The sequence below is a fragment of the Bactrocera oleae genome, chromosome 5, assembly GCF_042242935.1.
Source record: "Bactrocera oleae isolate idBacOlea1 chromosome 5, idBacOlea1, whole genome shotgun sequence".
Taxonomy (NCBI): domain Eukaryota; kingdom Metazoa; phylum Arthropoda; class Insecta; order Diptera; family Tephritidae; genus Bactrocera; species Bactrocera oleae.
Window position 1 is genome coordinate 63,684,356 of NC_091539.1, and position 21,313 is coordinate 63,705,668.

The window sequence follows — 21,313 nt, forward strand, 5'->3', positions numbered from 1 at the left end:
TTGGTATTAGAACATTTTGGTTGCTGCGCGAATTTATGGGCGTTGTTGGAGGTGAAAAATGACGCGACGCGTACGCGTAAAGACCACAGCGCTACGCAAGAAAATCAAATAAAGTCAATATTAACGATTTTTAATAACCAAATTACAACTCTTGAAGTGAAAATTCGATATTAAACGCGAACAAATAAGGCTGAAAACGGAAGTGAAGGCGGCGCACACATTGCGAACGATCCTCAGGCAGCGCGCTATGTTGACGCTCGTGCCGACATACGCCATAAATACAACAGCAACAATGAAGGCAATAATGGCAAACAACACCACCAACACCGTCAACAACAGCACCTTTTAGGGAGTGTTCGAAACAGCAAGCTTAGGCGCAGACATAGCCAAAGCCACCAGCATAGACATAGGCAAAATTAGAGGCACAAGAGACAAGCAAAATAAAAAAAACTTATGCTCCAGCGCAGGCATAGTGCCGCATGAGGACGAGGCATACACTGAACTCCTTACAAAGCCAAAGTGCAAAGACTATAGCTCGTGCGCTGCCGCGACGCGACACGCATACTGCTAGCGCGTCGTAACACGCGGATCGAAACGGCGCGGGTGTAGATAGTTATTTATATATATATATGTGTACAGAGCGCAGAGATAAAACAACGGACAAAATGAAATAATGCGAAAAAATTTCTGATACTGAATCACAATCGAAATCAGAAAGCTAAAGCTGGGGCTGAAATTGACGGTGCAGCGCGTCAGCTGTGAAAGAAGCAAGGGCGGCAATGGCAATTGGCGTATGAAATCCCTTTTGTATTGTTGAGAGCGAAGTGCGCGCTTGTGTGTGTGCGTGTGTTGGTATGTGCGCAAATGTTGTGAGACGCAGCATAATAGATGAAAGCGAGGTAAAGCCAAATGTAATGAAAACAAAAATACAAAGTATATAAAAAGTGAAAGAAAAAAAAAATCAGAATACCACGAAAAAGAAAGTAGAGAGTAAAAAAAAAACTACAAAAGTGGTAAAGGAAGTGTGCGCACGGATGTGTGCGTAAGAAAGTGGAATGGTGATGGTGTATAGTGGCAAAGCGCAAGTGGCAATGGAAATAAAATAGAGGAAAATTAACTTCCTGCGTGGGAAGGATACGCCACACTCCCGACAAGCTTGAGCGCTAGTCGATTTTTATACGCGCTGTGGCAGGCGCGGAGTAAAGTAAGAGCAGCGCTGTGCACAAACCAAAGCAAAATGCAAAAATTGTGCTAAACTATTACTAGTGGTTTGGTTGCGGTCAACGCGCGCGGTATAAGGGAAGACCACATTGCTGTGCGCTAAAAAAATATATGTATTTAGTTCAAGCGCGGGCATATTTTAATGCAAAAAAATGTATTTCAAACGCTCTAAATAATTGTGGCAACACAAAGCTTGTGCGCGTTTAAGTAGAAAACTAGTTTTAAGTGCAAATTGTGAGGCGGTGCCACACGCGTTCATTATTACATAGTGCGCGTAAGATTTTTTATACACAAGTTGTTTTTATTAAAACGCCAAAGTGACGCGGACAAAGCGGAAAGCGTTGCCGAAAGCAACAAAACCGGCGAAAGCGCAGTTGGTAACACATGCGGCGACACTGCGTAGCGCAACGCAACGCAGCGCTGCAGATGCTGCCGCCAACGAGGTGTCCAAATCGAATGCGGCCGACTTCAGCGCGTTCGACTTCAATGACAGCTCCGATAATTCTGATATACAGGCGCGCCCGCCATCCTACCTCAGTCGCGCGAATCTGCATAACAATATAAGCAGTGGCGGCGGCAGCGGCGGTAACAACAGCAATGGCAACAATACCAGCAACAGTATTAACAGCTGTAACAGTAACAACAACAACAATAGATTAAATAATAGTAGTAATTTAGTGAACAACAACAACAATAATGCGAGTTGTCACGAAGTGGAAGCGTCGAGTAATGCGGGAGCGCGCAGTGGGAGGAATGGCGCTGAAATGCATGAAGTCAACGGCGACGCGATGGAGCAAGATGAAGAGGACAATGATGCTGGCGGAGATGGTGGCGATGACGATGATGAAGAGGATGACGACGATGAGGAAGAAGCAATCAATGAGGCTGAAAACACAAAGCAGCGTGAACAACGAACACGCACGAAAGCGGAAGAGAAAGGCGGCGGCAACGACGATGACGACGACGATGAGGAGGAGGACGAGGCGGACGATGATGCTCAGAATGAAGCGTTCAATGTCACCGCGCGACAGTTGCGCGCTGTCACGGATGCATTGGCTAGTGTGACCAATGACAATGACAGGTTTCTCGAGTCGCCAAATGCGTCCACTGCCGGTGCGGCTGCAAACGCTGGCGCGGCTGTTAATGTGTCCAATATTAGTAATGGCAGAGATGGTGATGACAACAACGTCACCAATAATAACAACAGTAGTAGCAACCACAGCCACAGCAATATTGCGTATCAAACAAACAACAACAACACTACCAACAATGATGACAATAGCAATGCCAGCAGTGAAGATGATGATGGCGAGGACGATGATGACGACGACATGGTCTGTCATGGCATGCGCGCACTAGATGGCATGGGTGTGGGCGACGCACATCGCTCAGCAGTTAATACACACAACAGCAACAACAATAACAATAGTCATCATAACAGCAATAGCGCTGCAGATGCATTGCTGATGGCAGCGATTGCCAATGCAAGTAGCAATGGCACAAACAGCAATGGTGGCGCTGCGGGCGTACTCAACAACGCGCTGACTACAAATGCGGCCACAGAGTCACACAACCAATGCGCGACGCAGCAAAATGCAGCCACCGGCGTTAGTTCACTTTTTGAAGGCGCCTTAGGCGCGAGCAGCGGCAACAATTGTAATGAATTGGCGCGTAGCAGCAGCGCCAGCCTGAGCAATAACAGCTCATCCACTGCTGCGCTAGGTGTTGGTGGAGGTGGTGGCAGCGTTATTGGCGCGGGTGATGCGAATAGCATTGGCATTGGTGGCAGCGGTGGTGGTGGCGGCGGCGGTAATGGCAGTATTTGTGGTGGTGTCGGTGGAGGCGGCGGTAACGGTATCGCGGCCGGCATTGGTGGTGAGAGTATGTGTGGCGGTGCGCCTAGCGAGGCAGGTAGCGCGGCTGGGACAACGGGTTCGGGCCATAGTGAGCGTAAGAAGTATCGCCATCAAAATTATAGCAAAAATATTTACATCGGCACCAAGAACGCGGAAAAGTGGGAGCACACACGCACGCGTCTGCAATTCAAAAACGATGTGGAGTTCGTGACGTACTTGTTGAATTTGGCCGACAATGATACGGAACGTTTGGCGAAGTGAGTATAAAGAAATGTCTATGTTTTAGTATGAATACAATTAGATTAGAAACGATGTTTTCAAACCTTGGTGTTGGCAGGACATACTATTCGGCGGAGTTTAAAATATTTTGATATTTGCTGCTTTGATTCCAAGGCCATTAGAATATCTGATGATCTATGATCTGATCAACTTCGGAAATTATCAATTCTTAGTTTTTATTTATAACCAGTATCAGGCCAGAAAGCTCTAGTTTTTTCCGCCAGTAAAGATCAAATGTGGTCTTGAAATGGTAGATACATATATATATATTGGTCGTAAGTGCACTGTAGAGTCGCTCTTAGGTTGACGAGTTGACTAAGACCCAGGCTACATAAAAAATCATTGTTTCGTCAGAATTTACTATTCATTGAATCCGCGATTTTACTTAGGATACCTAGGAATCTTAAGACTGATGCTCTCATGGGCCTATTTTGAAAGGAAGGAAATTGGAAAATGAAGGAATTTTCAACCCAAAACACACAAAAGTATTTTGGAAAATGTGTGACATTGGCTTCAACAGACGTTATAAGATCAACGGAGAATCGAAACCATGAGCTTTGAATGGACTTTTATGCATTTAACCTACACGGATTTAAACACTGATTGGCTTTGTACATAAAATAAAGCTTAATATTCCTCTGAGCACCAATCAGAGTCTCTAAAAGCTTCACAAGACCGCTCAGTTTCTTCAAACGGCATACCTTCAATAAAAGGCGTACCATAAAATGGCTTCGAAATTGGGTGGTTAGTAGGCAGACAAAAAGGCTTCTATTTCTAGAAAAGAACATATTTTAATATGATAGGAGTCATCACAGAGCCTCAATTCCGGAGGTCTCAATTCCAAATAATTGGTAAAAAGAAATAGACAAAATGCAAAGGATGATGAAAAGTTAGAACATCAACCTCGAGAATGCCAGAATTTCAACCGGTTGCGACGGAATATCTGTCAAGGCACTCAATGTTCGTAACTTAAATAAATTAGCCGCCTAGCATGGTAAAAAACTAAGGAATTTTAAGGAATTCAGAGAGTTGGTAATTACTAGAAGCTACAATGAGCCTAACGATGGCTTATGTGCAGCAGGTATTTTTTCGGCCAGCCAAAACTTGACTCTCGGGAATATCAAGTTTGATTTTGCTATTGTAATAAAAAAACTGTCTGAGTAAAAACGCGTTTTAATTATAACCCACCCAATTCTTCGTTTTTTAAAGTTGAAAGGAATTTTAGTCTCAAAAATGGTTAGGTTGCTACTACTAAGTAAACTTGAAACTGTAAGTGTCTTCTTGTTATCATAAACTTCGTTATACCGTTTTTCTATGAGCGGCTAAGCAATTTTCGTCGAGTAAAGCCGTAATTTCATCCGAATAAGTGGTCGGCAAAGTGTCGAGTAAAGTAAAGCTCTTCTACACATTTAATAAAACCGAAGCCCCTTCCCTAATTCGCTTAACTGCTAGCAAGTATCGCGTGGAAAACCGTTTTAGTGGTGAGGCATTTCGGTGCTTTTCGGCCATCGTACTTAGCTCAAGGTAAAGAAATGTCGTCAAGAAATTCACAAGGCTATGATTACAGTTTCTACAAATGCGATTTTTTCGAGTGATCGCAAGCGGAGGCGTGGTTTCACGAAGTGTTTTTTTTTTATTAACAAAATATGTATATTTAGTTTCGAAATCTCGAAAATGTTCTTTCGATTGAAAAACGCAAAACCCCATCTAGTATCAAAAGGGTTGAAGAGAACCTTATACTTTTTAACGAAGCTGGTAGTATAAATCAACGATATTTTGCTCAATTTGACAATGCGAAAGAACTTTGTACATATTCGTCTGTGTGATAAGGTCCCACGTCGGAGAGTGCTCTAAAACGAATTTCTATTTTGCGCTAGAAGATTTATTACCTCCCAAAATAATAAGATTTGGCTTAAGCTTTTAGTATTTACCCTAAAGGCAGGTTATGGGCTGTAGCTCTAGCACTCAGTGCATAATGTTGTCTGCTGGTAGATGGCAGCGCTCAGGTTTCGCCTCGATTTCTGCAGCTCCGCGTTACGCTTGAATGATTCCACAGTTCTTGCTTGTTTGCCGTATGGACGCGATATGCCGATGCGTGCATAATGACTTCGAATATTAAACAATCTGCCATGGCTGCTCACTTGGCAGGCGGGCAACAACAACAAGAAAGACAAAACCAAACAAATAAGGTATGCAATGAAAGGCGACGCATAAAAGAGCGACAATATAAAAGGCGATTCATGCGCGAATGGTTTGTGTGCGCGACAAAAGCTTTGCCGCCACTTTGCCAACCGAGTGCATGCGAGCATATATGCAGCAGTGATATACTCGTACCTCCAGTATATATATGTACATATACATGTATATGTAAGTGTGTTTGTGTGTGGCATTAAGAGTCGATATGCGGGCTGCAAGAGTCCGCGCGTGTATGTATGTGTGTGCCTGACTCCAAGGAATATAGCGCCGCGCACTCTTATCGCCGCACAAATGTGCGCGCGTGTATGTGTGCGTGTGTGCATGAATGCGTGCTGATGATAGCGTGTTAGCGGAAGCGGAAATACAAAACACGAGGCAGCTAAATAACCAAGCGAGCAGCCATTGCTAGTGAGTGCTCGCGCGCGCGTGTGTATGTGTGTGTAGTTATTGCTATTGCACGGCGCTCTAGAGTGTTGCATGCCACATGCATGCGCACATACACAGCCACAAAGCGCTTGCTACGAATTTCACAATGCAACGTCAGCGCTAGCCAAGTGCTGGCAGTCGTCATATTGCGTGCTTCCCTGGACCTACAAGGCGTATGAGCTCGTTAAGGCAACTAGGAGTATGCAAGTATGCAAGCAGTGCACAAACATACCCACACATGATCATACACACACAAACACACACAAGTGCGTTGCATCTGCTCGGTCGATTGTATGCATATGCAAGTGCATTCAGGCACTCGCGTGCTCTTGTGCATTATCTACTTATACGCGCATACACTAACGGTACATGCAGGCATACACCCAGCCATACTCACACACACACACAAATGCATATACTATTTATGCGTCTACTACTGAGTTGGAGGCTTTTGCATACGACCCTGCGGTAGTTGATTTTTGGTGAAATGCAAAACAAAAACAACAACGAAATGTTGAAAATTCAAATTCAGAAGCGCATGCAAACTGCATATTCCGTGTGTTCTAGTGCACTGCAGGCTTACACAAGCACACGACAACAGCTTGTTAAGGCAAAAAACAAAAACGAGAATAAAAAAAGACCAAAAACTCGCACAATTTGTGTACAGTTGTGTTGGTGCGTTTGCAACGGCGCCAATGGTAACGTTGGTAGCAACAAGCGCGCATTGCAAATGTCAGCCACCTGAAGTGGCGCAGCTCTTAACCGTTGCCTTGCCGTCCCGACCCGCCATCACCATATATGTTATCTAGGCACTTTCAGTCAAAAGTGTCTTCGGAATTCTACAGGTATTCCCTTATTATCGTACATATCTTGCGAATGCCAAGAAACCTCCGGTTTTGGCAATCGTATTGAAATTTCGAATGCTCGCTTAGGACGCCTTCGTAAATGACTCTAAATTTTTTTACATTTTTAGTCAATATAAAGCTTATTAAACTTTTAAAGGTCCCCGAAATTTTTTACTCTTATACAAATAATATATGGTGTATGTACTTTACACTTTCGAACTTTCATTAATGAAATAATATCGCCGAAAGTTGTTCATTCGGGGGTCCTTAAGACTACCGAAGTAGTTGCAACGTGAACTTGTGAAACACTTTTTCTTACCTACAACATACATTACAACGCAATCGCTACTAGTTTAGTTGACGTTTCTGTCAAGATCATGCTGGGACTATATATTAAGATAAACGATTTTCTAACCTCAGTCGAACTTTGAACCTGGAACGATTTCAATGAAACCAATCGAATTTTTGTTATCAAAGACAATATCATCTCAGCTTTCCCTACAGACATCGCAAAATTTTAATCAGATTTCCTCAAGAAATTTTTCATTCTATGGACAATAAATATTATTATTATTCACTTTCATAGTCTTAGTATGTTAACGGTATCTAAATAATATTTAAATTCTATATATTTATACTTCACAGTTTACCACCGCCCTCGGCGCCAACAACACCCACAAAGAGTTTCGCCAACAACTTCAAACTGGAACCCAACCTCAGCGTGAAGGAGTTCAGCAAAAGTCAAACTGAGAATAGTAGCGAGGCACCAGCACCCGCGCCGATACGCAGGAAATACAAAAAGCGCGTACAGTTCAGTGACGCACTTAATGGCTTTCCGAAAATTAAAGACTTTTCGAATTTCTCCGCAAAAGCGAAGAAACACGATCAAAAAATGAAGAATGCCACAAACACGAGCGGTGCAGGCAACGATACCTTGCCCGAGGTGTTGGACTGTCGCATAGCAGAGAAGATCAAGAGCGAGCTGGAAGAAAAGGGCGCTACGAAAGGATCAACGCATCAAAATGCATTGTGTCTGAAGAAACCAGGTGAGGCGGGAGATGAAACCGAACAGCACAACCACAGCGACGAAGACGATGATGAGGAAGCAGAAGCAGAGACCACCGGCGCTGACTCTACCAGCGCAGCTGCTCTTTCAACTGCTGCCAACGTCGCTGCAGCGGCTAACGGCGACGTAGTCGATGCTAACAATGGCGTCGGGGCAGGAGCAACACCAACGCCCACACTGACAGCACCAACCGCAATGGCCACCACCAGCAATTTCCGTGCGCGAGTGAAAGGCAAACGTGGCCCTAAACCCGCAACGACGCTGCCGGTCAACAATGCGTTCAGCAGTCTGGGCACCAGCCTTGCCGATGATGAAGAAGATGAGCTCGACGGCGATACCGATGGCGATGATGAAGATGAGGAAATGGATGAAGAAGCGTTGGCGCGTGAAATGAAAAACGAACAGAATTTCGTTGAAGAGGAGGACGAACACGACATAGCCTTTCGTTCGCAGCAATCGTGTCGCGAATGCTCCATCACGCATGACTATAAAATTTGTCCATTACGCACTGCAATTGGCACCATTACCGATGCGGTGGATTTGTCTGAGTGGATAGAACGTAAAAACTTGGAGGCTTTGGCCAAACTAAAACATGATGCTCAACGACAAGCGAAACAGGATCACGATCCCGATGATGAGGATATGGACGAAACGTCGCAAATGTCTGAGCTTGAAACGAAGCCGTTGATAACGTTCGCCGAAGCTTCGGTGCCAGCCGAATTCGAGCTGCATAATGTCGAACCGAATGTGACGGGCGTGTTTGCGCGCACCGAAGTGCGTTCCTACACAAAACTGGGACCGCTTATCGGACAACCTGTGCAGAATAGTGAGGTACGCGAAGGCAGCGATATGAAGTGGATATTTGAGATATGCGAAGCTGGTGCGGAGTTGTCTCAACTATTGGCTTGCGACAATCCAAACACTTCCAATTGGTTGCGCTATATACGACCGGCGCCCAGTTACGAGGAGCGCAACGTGAACTTAGTTTCGATTGAACGGCAAGCGTTCTTCGTCACCTGTCGCGATGTGAAGAATGGCATGGAACTGCTCTACTGGAGCGACGACTGCAACACGATGTGGCGCAAGAAGCACACGGAGAAAACGAGTGAGTTCATTTTGCTATATGTATATCTAAATTTTTGAATCAATAATCCATCACTTGTCCGCACAGATTGTGGCGGCTGCAATTTACGCTTCGACCATCCGCTCTACTATCGCACGCATTGCTCGATTTTCCACGATCCCTCGATGAGTCTCACCATACGCAAGTATCACTGCAAGGTGTGCGGCGAAGCGGTGCTTGGCAAGGACAACATTATGAAGCATGCGGCCGAGAAGCATGAGGGCAAAGGCGCCTACCAATGCCAATTTTGCAACAAGTTCTTCCTGCGACTCAACTACTTGGAAATGCATCGCACCTACGGCTGTGCGGCCAATCCGAATCGTGCGCGACCACTTTGCGATTTCTGCGGTCGTAAATTCTGCCAACCGCAAAAGCTCAAGGCTCACATCAAGCGCATGCACAGTGGTAAGATGTTGCAGAATTCGTAATTTCCGGTAGTCGTGCGGTCACATCTGAGCGCTCAAAGTTGTGCGTGCGTGTGCATGTTTGTATGCGTGAGTGTGTGCAATTATAACCTCAATCCGCATACTTTGATTGCTGCGCGTTTGTGTGCGTGCGTGTTTGTAGTAGTGCTTTGTAATGTATAACTGTAGTTTGCGTGTGCGAAATGCATTCGACGTATAACCTTAAATAATTACATGTGTATGTTTGTGTGTGTTTGCTGTTTTTATTGTTGTAAGCCAGTACTAATACATTCATTCCATAATTCGCCTTACATAACAAACATTCATCACATATTTTCTCGCATTAAGTTCGAAAATTGGAAAACACATTGTTGCCATATTTTTTCACTTTCATAAATATTTTTGCTATTTTTTCGTACTCAATACCTTTTTTTCGAATTATCCTCAAACCAATTCTGATGTTCAGTTAAGAATCCTAGAAACCACATTAGTATATAGACAAGTCCTCAACTATTCTTCGTCAAATGAACCGAACCCTCAGCAGAAACTGAGACCTAAAAGCTTCTGTATATGATTTTCTAGATTTCCTTGTAGTACTGCTTGAGGTTTCTATTAACCAATCTCAGATTTCCTTTGATCATATCCATTTGGCATTACGTCTTTAGGGGTCCTAGTAGAGTGAGTTTTTTTCCGTGAATTTACAAATTTTAGGATCGACTTCAATCTCAAGTTTATACTGATCCTAAAGGAGACGAGCCTCACCCGTAATATTCTATAGGCTCAATTGTTCCAAAAGATGGATCTCAAAAATCCCGTTAACCTCATATAAAATAGTTTCCAAACCCGGCATTTTTCTTCTTCCGGCAAGGCACATACGATCAGATCTCCAAAATAACTTCGCTTTGCAAACTGGTTGTCCTAATTCAGAAATCAAAGCCACCACAGTCAATCTGATAAGCAACAATGGACGAATCGCTGTGAACACCGATATACTCAAGCCCCAGGTTGCAACAACTTTCTAATACAGATCAAAAAGTCTTTCTATGGAAATCTCTGAATAAATTCCAAAAGAGTCCCGATAGAGAAGTACCGAGGGAGAAGAATTTCGAATGAGAAAAATTAACAGAGAAGATTGAAAATCTTAAACTTAGGAAGGACCACTAGCCGCTTGGGAATGACTAAACTATGGTTTTGTTGTAAATCAATTAAACTGTTTAGTAATCTGTAAATGGATTAATTGTCAAGTCCTTTATGTTAATTTCTATGCCTGATTCCTAAAATGGGGATCACACTTAGACTGCTAAAGGCAAAAAAAATTCCTATAGTTGTATCACATGTAGCCACAAACAGTCCTGAACCTATCACTGCTATCTGCTTAAACGTTTTAATTATATTACCGCTAGTTCAGTTCAATGTCTTAGGTTGTGAGATCGAAACTGTTTCAACCTTGATTTTAAACAGGCGGGATTGGTCCGAAAAAAGTTCTTCGATGATTTTTTCGGGGTGAAACCGCGCTGTATTGAAGCAAAGCAGATATTATCGAGAGGGATTACATGTATATTTTGTGGCCATTAGCTATAATATAGAGCTTCTTGCCAGATCATAACCGTAAGATTTATCTATTAACAGAGAAAAGAGAGTCTAAAATTGCGAGTTTACCAAAGATCCCCGAATTTCTAGAACGATTTGTGATCCTACCTTTACTAACAGTGCGTACCTAGAACTAGTAAATCTTATAGTTTAGAACTAACTGCTTATGTAACTACCAAAATAATGTTCTATATATAATAAAAAATGTATATATAATACTAAATTGTAAACTTACTAACCTCTAATTGTAGTCTTTTTCAAAGAACATATTAACCTACATACTAGTTGGATAATACCCGCTTATGGAACAATACTAACCACGGTAGCCCTATATATTGCTACGACAATATCGAAATACGCTTTCTTGTATATTATGTTTGCTCATTTTCCTTTTTATCATTTTCAAAATCACCACAATCCACCACAAAATTTCATTTTCTTCATAAATTTCATTTTAGATATGGCTGAAGTTTTACGAGATTTTCAGTGTAAATTATGTTCAAAACTTCTAGGATCACGCGCCGCGCTGCAGCGTCACTCCAAGGAGGTGCACAGTCGCAACTCGACGGTGGTCAGCTGTCCGCGATGTCAGAAGCTCTTCCAGAATCGCAGTAATTTGAAAATCCATATGCTCACACATTCGGGCGTCCGACCATTCAAGTATGTCTCGCTCTTTCGCCGATCTAACTCAGTCTTTTTGAATTTAAAGATCTCGTTAACGTACATTTACTTGCATTGCTTCTTTCTTTCTTTCAGATGTTCGGAGCCCGAGTGTAATGCCGCTTTCACCACGAAGCAATGTCTTCAGTTTCATTATAAGAAGGTGCATAACTATACACAGGAGCAGATGCCCAGGATTGAGCGTAGTGTCGCGTATACCTTCGATGCTTATTCGGGTGGCATGAAGGTGGACTTTCTGGGTAAGTTCTTATGTTAGACTCCATCTAAACAATTCTGTACTTAATTGTATTCCCTTTGTGTACACACAGAACAAGCGCCGCGCCGCCGACGTAAGAGCCTGGAGGATCAAAACTCACGACTGAGCTCGAGCATACAAAGCGACACTGAGTTCTCGGACGACAATATTTTCGAAGCCATCAAGAAATCGGGCAAATCCATCAAAGATCTGTGCCGTAATGAGCCAAACCTCTCATTACTTTCATCTAAGATATCCAGCATATTTGGCGAAAAAGTTGTGGGCAGTCGAAAACGCAAGAAAAAGAAGGAACCACCAACAGCAAATATGAATTTGATGGGTGCAGTCGCTGGCGGTGCTGGGGTCAGTGTAGGCAACGCCACTGAGGAGGATGATGAAGACGAGCATATGGAGCAGGTACGTCGTAAACAAGCCAATGCGCAATTGAGTCTCGTCGAATCCTTTTTGACCACGACGGCACAGCGTCTCACCGCACAGCAACAAGTCCAACAGGTGGTCGCCGCCGCAGCGGCTGTATCGGCGATGGCCGGTGCTGGAGCGGCAGCCGTAGCTGAAGATCCCACCAAAATGCACATGATGTCTGGGCTCAATAGTCAACATCACGCGATGGCTATGAGTGGACATGCAGTAGCGGGTATGCTGAATGACGATGATGACGAAGAGGACGACGAGGATGACAATGGAGCGGATGATGTACATGATGGCGGGCATGGTGAAACGCATGACGACAATAACGGTTACCGCCATCATGCTGGCATGAATGCTTTGGGACAGAATTTGGTTGTGAGTAAAGGCAGCAAGAAATGGATTAGCGGTGACGATCGTCATCTGTCGCGCGACTGTGTAAACACGGTGGATCGCTGTGGCATGGGTGGTGGCGGTGTTGGTAGTGGTGGTGTTGGAGTAGGTGTCGGCGTTGGTGGCGGTGTAGGGACTGATGCAGCCGTCGCTGCGGCTATGGGTGGCGCCGCGGCTGTGGCGGCTGCCTGTGGTATGAGCGGCAATGGTGGTGGTGTTGGCGTCGGTGTGGGCAATGATATGGGTATGCCACCGTTTGCGGTGCCACCCAGCACAGTAGATGATGCGAACAAATTGATTGGCCACAATCGCGACTTTTTAGCGCGTCTAATGAATTCCGCTAATGCTAGTCATGCGCATCATAACAATCGCGGCGAAGAGGATGAGAACTCCTCTTTCCTCGATGTGGTCGAATCCAATAATAATAATAACAACCAAATTGCACAATACCATCACAATAGCGGCGGCGGTGGTGGCGGTGTAGTTGGAAATGTTGGCGGCGGAGGACATGTGGTCAACACGGGCAATGGCAATACGAATAATATGGTTGGCGGTACGAACAACACACCGGGCCACCAAGCGGAGGAGGCACAGTTGCAAATGAATTCGTTGGCGCATTCGCAATCGTTTATGAGTTCGTTTTACAACAATGCAAATGCAAGACTGAGCGGTGCAGGTGGCGCCTCGACATCGGCGAGCATGCTTGTAGAGGCAGCATTGAATTCTGTGGGTAATATGATCGATTCGGAAAATAATGACATGAAGGTGCGTATTATTATTAAAAAAAAATTTTATCCAGCCATATAAATTAATAATTTTTCTATCTATTTTTAGGTGCCGAATGATGCGAACATTAACACCGATAGTCCAATGAGCGCTCATCACGTTGACAACGAGACGAATCGCTTCAACACAGACACTGCCGCCAATCACCACTCCATTAACAGCATTGACAACCTGGAGAACGAGCTGAAGATGATGAAGAATCTCAGTAGCTTCCCAATGCAAATTCCACCACTGCCAATGTTCCCGAACTCAGGCAACGCTATGACCTCCTGCAACATATCGCCAAACGCTTCGACACCGACAAATCCTCAAAGCAACCAAAATAATAACGACGTAGATGTGGATGCCAGCTCCACGCCACGCCCACAGCATTTAGGTGCCGGCGCTGCTGATTCCGACGGCTTCTCCTCGGTACATCATCGCACACCGCCCACGCCGCAACCCATATCGCCTGGTCGCGATTATGGTATGTTCAGCAATGCGAATGCTACTGGCGCTAATGGTACACCCGGCGGACCAGGCACAGCAGGCAGCAACAGCAGCGGTAATAGCGTCAGTGGTAATAGCAACAATAACATATCAGCCTCCTCACCTTTGCCCACAATGCAAGGGCATAGACGTAATGCATCAAGTGTTGGCAGCGCATATCCAGAACATGAGCTCATATCGCCCGCATCATCGCCGTCTATACCACGCTACAATTTCAACGGCGAAATGATGCGACACAAACGCGCGGAGCATGAGAATGATAGACGGCAAGCGATTGGACATAATCCACATCTATCTAGTGACGATGAGAACAGTATTATGCCACAAAATAGGTACGTGCACTTGTCGAAAGCAACAGAATCACAAATTGACTTTCCAAACTCTCCAAACAGCTCGGGTCAAGATATGCGCATGAAATTCTCACAGTCGCAAATGGACCTCATGTATACCAAGTACGAAAGTATGGCTGCCAATGCGGCGAATCTTAAGTACAACAGCCAAGAGCTCGATTCGCCGGCAGAATATCGCAGTGCGAACAGCAATACCGCCTCTGCGCCCACCGCCAACGATCTGTCGGACTTGCAGGGTCTCGACATGTCACGCTCCAGTGTCAGCGCTTCGAACTATCACCACAACTTCCAGCTGCCTGGCAGCGCCAGCTCCAATATACCTGGTATCGGTCGCTACCATCATCACATCTACGATATACTCTCCGAGCGTGAACAACAGTCGCAACAAGCGCAGACACAGCAGCAACAACATCATAGTTCTGCAGTGGCGGCCGCCGCTGCTGTGGCAGCACAACATCAACAACAACAGGAACACTCCAGCCAATTGGCTATGCAACAACATCAAACGGCGATGCATAATATGCTACCCGATCAGCTGGGCGAACAAGATCACGATCAAACCACTTCAGTAGACTTGAGTCGTACCGCTAATTATGTGGTGCCATCACCACCACAGTTACCGTATAATCATCCACATCACGATATGCTGCGTATGGCATCATTGGATTTGACGCCAAATACCAATATGTCTGTCGGCAATAATCGTTCCTTTCTCTCCTCGCAAATGCAACATCAGAGTCGTGAGAGTTTGGAGCATCACCGTCTATTGTCTACTGTGGAACAGCATCGCATATTGGCTGCGTCCAATGTGGCGGCTGATCAGCATCGCTTACTGGTCGATCCCACCGCTCATCTGCTGATGGAGCAAAATAATCGACTCTTGGGCACCGATCAATCACGTCTTCTTGGCGAGTCGGCGCAAAATAGGCATATGGCGCGTAGTTTTGGCGCCTACCATCAGGTCGCATCGGGCAATTATCATCCTGGTGTGCGTCCACCAGTACTGCCATCTGCTAATCATCATGCTTCCAATCCATCAAACTACCACCCCTTCCCGGCTTATTATTAAAAGTGAGTGCGCTGTAAATATGAACTTTTGAAGTGTTGAATATTTTGCAGGGGTTTCAACAGGTGATTAGTGCTTTTAATGAGGTTTCGAGAAATTAGTTTGGGTTTTTTAGGAACTATGTCAGTCAGTCAATCGAAACTTAAGTACAGATTTCCAATATTTTAGATAATCCCTTATGTAAAAAAGCCGTCGCTGTGTAGCGAGTAGATTCCAGCTAAAAAAGAACTAAATTCACCTCTCAACAGATGGTGCTGAACCTCCGAGAGCATTTCTACGATGAACAAAGCGCTAGCTGGTTACTTTCGGCGAATCACTGGCCTACATAAGTATAATATATGTTTCTGAAACTGATTCTGTGGATGCTCTTGCCTTTATTATCCAATCATCTATGCCATCCAGAAACTTCGATCAACTTTCTTCTTAACAACAATATATGTTGAGAGTTTCGGGTAGATTTTTGCACATTGAGAGAGTCTTCTTCGGCTATAAATCAACAAATTACTGGAGAGTACTGATATAATAAATTTTGAGTGCATAAAGCTTTGTATGATCCCGCTGTCAGCTCTTCATATAGAGTCAAAAGTGTTGAAATTTCCGAGAAGTTATGATTATATGAATTTTGCTTCATCATTAAATATCCAACCAAAAGGATTATAATAACATCGCATTTTTAAGAACCCTTCGTGCCATATAGAGAAGCTTAGCAGCAGGTATATCCCATCTTTCGAATAGTTTGTCTAGCTTCGAAAGTTTTGGATAAGATTGGAAGCTTTCAAAGGCGGATTTACATTGGATTTGCGGAGTCAGGGCAAACTAGTTCTTAATGCTAGTGCTAGGCTTATTTTATACATATATTCCATGAATTTATGCACTGTTGAATTGTTTTAAAAATATAGACTTTGATACTTATTATTACACTTCCTACTTCGGTACCACAAGACCGATTTTGTAACACACCACACTTCGAATTGACACTACATTTCTGTTAGATGGTGAAAACAACATTTTTCGGCAAGAAAGAATATGATATTGGTTTCGCCGCTAGTTGGCCTACTAAATTTAAGACTTCATCGTGAAGTCTTTGTAAAGTAATATTAAAAAAAAGGTATCTTATAGGTATATATGAGAAAAAATTATAAAAAAAAGCTTTCGATGCGTTTATGGGCGCAAAAGTTAGTTGAGTCGTAAAAGGACGAAAACAATTCTTTAAAAAAGTTGTAGCTACTTAAAAATATGCTAATTTACTTAAAAATATTGATGTAAAAATATTTATTGAGTAAACCATATATAAACAGAATTTAATGTAAGTAATTTATATACTACTAAAAGCTTTTTTTATTATTTTTATTATTTTAGTTTTGCTTCTTTATATTAAACGTGCAATTATTTAGTGTAAAAATAAACAATTCAGCTACTTTTCAAAAAAAAACTTTTTTCTGTGGAAAACTGGTAGCGCTGTCAGGTTTAGGTAATTTTTAATGGATATGCAACCAGGAAAGTTGCTTAGTAACAAGTAAATTCACTCCAGCTATCCTTAATTGCTTGGGCGAGGCGCAAAAGCACTCGCAAATTTTTTAAGGTTAATTTCCTGAATTGTCAAGTTACTTTTCTGACGTTACAAACTTATTGTGATTTTTTCCAATCTATTGATATAAAACTTCTAGAACTGCTTTCTGTTATTCTACTGATGATTATACTTTGAAATATTTTTTTTTAAATTAGAAGCATACATTTAGGATGGTTAAAAAAACATATTTTTCATATTGGTAGCATACATTTAGGATGAGGAGCATTTTTAGTGTACATTTAGGATGAGTTGTGCGAAAGAAAAATTTCGAAATCTGCGGCATACATTTAGGATGTGAAATGAAAATCAAATGCAATAATGTTTAATAAATAAACACTTTATTCTCAGTTGGACTATTTTTTGCCCCCTTCAAACTTTTTTTAAGAAGACTAAGAAGCATAAAATATACCAAAAAATCTCTACCCTAAGTAAATAGCTGTAAATGTATGTAATTATGCCCATTTGAGGCGGTTATATATAATTATATATAATATATTGAAGAGTATATATATTTTCAAGAATATGTATTTATTTATTACTTTATTTACCAACTGCATAGTTATGTATTAATGTACTGCTTATGTATGTATTGTAATGTCTAGAAGCAACTAATAAATGTGTTTGTTCCTTTCCCTTTGTGGTATTATTATTAGAACTCTACTATATTTAATGAATTTCAAAGTGAATTATTACAAAAAATAATTTACATAAAATAAAAAAAGTATATAAATATATAAATAAAATACTATGTGCCAATATTTAAATAAAAAAAAAATTATAATAAAAAAAATATGTTTTTAGCAAAGTAAGCTTAGCTGTATAAAAAAGAAATAAATACAAATTAAAAACAAAACACTCAAAAATTAAAAAAAAAAAATATTTAAAAATTAAAAAAAAAATATTTAAAAATTAAAAAAAAAATATTATACATACACATACATAAATACATATATACATAACTGTAATCATACAAAATTGAAAAACAATTTTTGCAAATTAAAAATCTTAGCAGAGACCAACGCCATACCCTAAACTACTCCACAGACATTATCAATTGTATTTTATATTGATGAAATTGTAATACATAACCTTAAAAATATAAATAAAATAATTGAAAAATATGCAATTTGAAATTGAGGTTATAAAAAACTGAGATCCGCAACGATTTTGCTAAATTTCTTGCTAAGAAATGCTAAGCAGCGAAAGCTTGTCTGTAAAAATCACTGAATATATCTCAAATAACCGTATAAAATTATTCACAAAAAAAATTGAGAAAAATAAGAAAATATTGAGTAAAGAAATACTGTAACGCAGATTCGACGCTATTTTTACACCCTGTATAAGCATGATTAGCGTAAGATTACAAGTACAAACATCAAAGAACAAAACATATAAGAAAGTAGAAAGCGAAAGCGAACGCAAGCATGGAAGCAAGAGCAAGAGAGAGCAAAAAGTATAAAACTTAGATTTATGCTCACGTGATTTTCTTTTTTTTTTCAAATTTTATCAGCGCAGCTCAGGGTCACAGTTTTTTATTTTATTTTTTTATTTAAACAATACATTTTAATTACAGTAATATTTACTTAAAAAAAAACTATTAAAAAAATTAAAACCCATAATTTGAAGAAAGAGATACTTAATTAAAATACAAGAAATAGTATGAAAGTATATAATAAACCTCGAGATCTAATTTTTCGACTTCGGTGAACTTCGAAATTTAGAAAATCTCTACAGCATATTTTCAATATTCCGGAAATCAAAACATTCATACATGCTATGAACTCCACTAATTTGAAAAATTATTTAAAGGAATATGTTATTTCAAAAATTCTAAAAAATAAAAAACATTCGGAAATCAGATGTTCATATTAATTAAGAGTTTTATATTTCGAAAATCTCCAAAATATATTTTCGTCGATCCGACATTCATAACACATTTCTTTATGCTCAGCTAATACGAAAATCTTCTTCATTTCAAAACTACGTGAGGTTTCGAAACTTTGTGAATATCAATATGCAAAGCAATAATTTCGAAAAGGCGAACATTTTCTTCAGTAAAAAGCCTTTAGAATTTCTGAAATTTGAATTCGAAATTTTGGTTATAATTTTCCAAATTGCTCCACACTATCTAACCTCAAAACTATACTCAACATATTTTCAATGTTAGATAGTTTTGAAATAAGCATATAATAGATTTAGATTGGTATTTTCAAGAAGATTTCGAAAAACGTTTAGCCTCTTTTATTCACTGAATTCAAAATTTTTTACTTCATTTGAGTGAGGTTAAAATATGGTGACAAGAGTGTGATTGGATAAATTTGAATATTTATCGCTTGATATTATAATTTTTTTTTCAAAAATATATTTTTAGGGTTTTTACTAATTTATTGATTTTTTTTTTTTTGTAATAAATATATAGTTATATAATTTATTTAATCGCGAATTCGGCTTGTACATGTACTTCCAATATAAAAAAAAAAGATTTAAAAAATACATAAGCTGTAAAAAGTTTGCTATTTCATACATAACAAATGCATATATGTACGTCAAAGCATATAACCACTACACATATTGTATAAGTTAAAAGAGAAATGTATAAAAAAATAGAAAAAAAACTTAACTATTTAATACAAGGCAACGGAAGGCATTATAGCTATTAAAAATAATAAATAACGATTCAAAATTAAAATAATAATTAAATTAAAAAAGCATTAGTATTAAAAACTAAAAAAATAAACTAGTTCATAAATATTGAAAAAAAAGTAATTAATTAATAAAAATTAAAACAAAAAACACACAAAATTAAAAAAAAACATGAATCAAAATAAAAAAGAAATAATTAATAAAAATTTAAAAAAACAAACTATTTAATAAAAATTAAAAAAAATGTATCAATAAAAATTGAAAAAAAAATTAATAAATATTAAAAAAAAAATAATTAATAAAAATTTAAAAAAAATAATTAATAAATATTAAGAAATAAATAATTAATAAAAATATATTTAATTAATAAAAATTAAAAAAATATATAATTTATATAAAAATTAATTAAATTTATTAAATAATATTAATAAAATATTTATAATAATAATAACATACAATAATTAATAATATATAAACTTTAAAATTAATAAATAAGTATTAAAGACATTAATACCGCACATCAGGAAATTAATCTCAAGCTGTATACAAATTAAAAACCAAAAAACTAAAACAAAAATGTCTACATAAGAACCAGAAATTAGCGTTGCTTCCAAAGGCAAAATTAAAAAAAAAAATAATAATTAATTAAAAATATTGTACATACAATTATATATAGACATAAAAATATGTACTTTGCTATAATTTGTGACTGCAACCACAAAAATTAAACAAAAAATATTGCGTTGGCAGCGCATAACGGTTAATGAGCGATGATCGGATATGCACCTAGAATTTGTTGGTGCATTGTATGTAGTATATAATAAGCTATGTACTGCTAATTTTGTATGTAAATGTATTTACTTGTCACTTAAGAATGTCTCCCAACCTTAAGAAACGCACACACACACACGCACGCATGCGTGAAAACACATTCCTACACACATATACATTTAAAAACATAATATATACATACGTACACATACATATACAGATATATAATTTAGCGAAGTTTAGTACTATGTATCGTAATTAGAAAATATAAGAATCTTATGGTTAGCATTTCGTGTAAATTACTTATCAAAAATACACCATATAAATATAAAAATACTTATAAATATATATATATATATATACATAAAATATAAATGAATATTACATTTAATACATTATATACCACAAACAATAAATAAAGCGTATAAATAAATAAATAAAAAATTAATAAACCTAAATTACATATGGAGCAAACATTTTGGATGTTTCGAATTATTTTTGTGGGCCTTTTTCAGCGACAAAATTTGTTATAAATGAGATGTGTAAGCCAAAATCCCCAAGTAGTGCATGTCAAAATATAAATTCAACAAGTAAGGAAGGGCTAAGTTCGGATGTAACCGAACATTTTATACTCTCGCAAAGTCAAATAGTATACTCGTTTGAGATTTCTTTGTGGATTGGCTGATATTTTCGGTAGAAGGTCAACTATAGGCACTGGGGTCCACATATTTAGTACTTAGGGGCTTAAACAGTTTTGGTTCGATTTAGACAATTTTTGGCCACAAGGTGGCATACTTTAATCGCATTATTCACGCAAAGTTTTATCCCGATACAGTCATTGTTGCCTGATTTGCATAGTGGAAAGTGAAATAATCAGATGGAATTTAAAATGGTGTT

The 21,313-nt window shown here is 39.7% G+C and overlaps 1 protein-coding gene across 1 annotated transcript; it reads left to right on the forward strand.

Annotated features, from left to right (window-relative positions):
- Positions 1-1,537: 1,537 nt before the first annotated feature.
- On the forward strand, positions 1,538-17,871 carry LOC106615858 (uncharacterized). Its single transcript, XM_014232228.3, has 8 exons — positions 1,538-3,334; positions 7,469-8,994; positions 9,061-9,417; positions 11,465-11,666; positions 11,763-11,926; positions 11,996-13,506; positions 13,576-14,348; positions 14,409-17,871. Exons 1-8 carry the CDS (start codon positions 1,986-1,988, stop codon positions 15,433-15,435), a joined length of 6,909 nt encoding a protein of 2,302 aa, XP_014087703.3. The 5' UTR covers positions 1,538-1,985; the 3' UTR covers positions 15,436-17,871.
- The last annotated feature ends 3,442 nt before the right edge of the window (positions 17,872-21,313 follow it).

What these genes read in the sequence shown, in the direction of transcription:
- LOC106615858 (XM_014232228.3), top strand. Translation starts at nt 1,986, where the DNA reads ATGCATGAAGTCAACGGCGACGCGATGGAGCAAGATGAAGAGGACAAT. An exon ending in CATCAAGCGCATGCACAGTG is followed by an intron (nt 9,418 to 11,464) that starts GTAAGATGTTGC and finishes ATTTCATTTTAG; the next exon opens with ATATGGCTGAAGTTTTACGA. An exon ending in CATGAAGGTGGACTTTCTGG is followed by an intron (nt 11,927 to 11,995) that starts GTAAGTTCTTAT and finishes GTGTACACACAG; the next exon opens with AACAAGCGCCGCGCCGCCGA.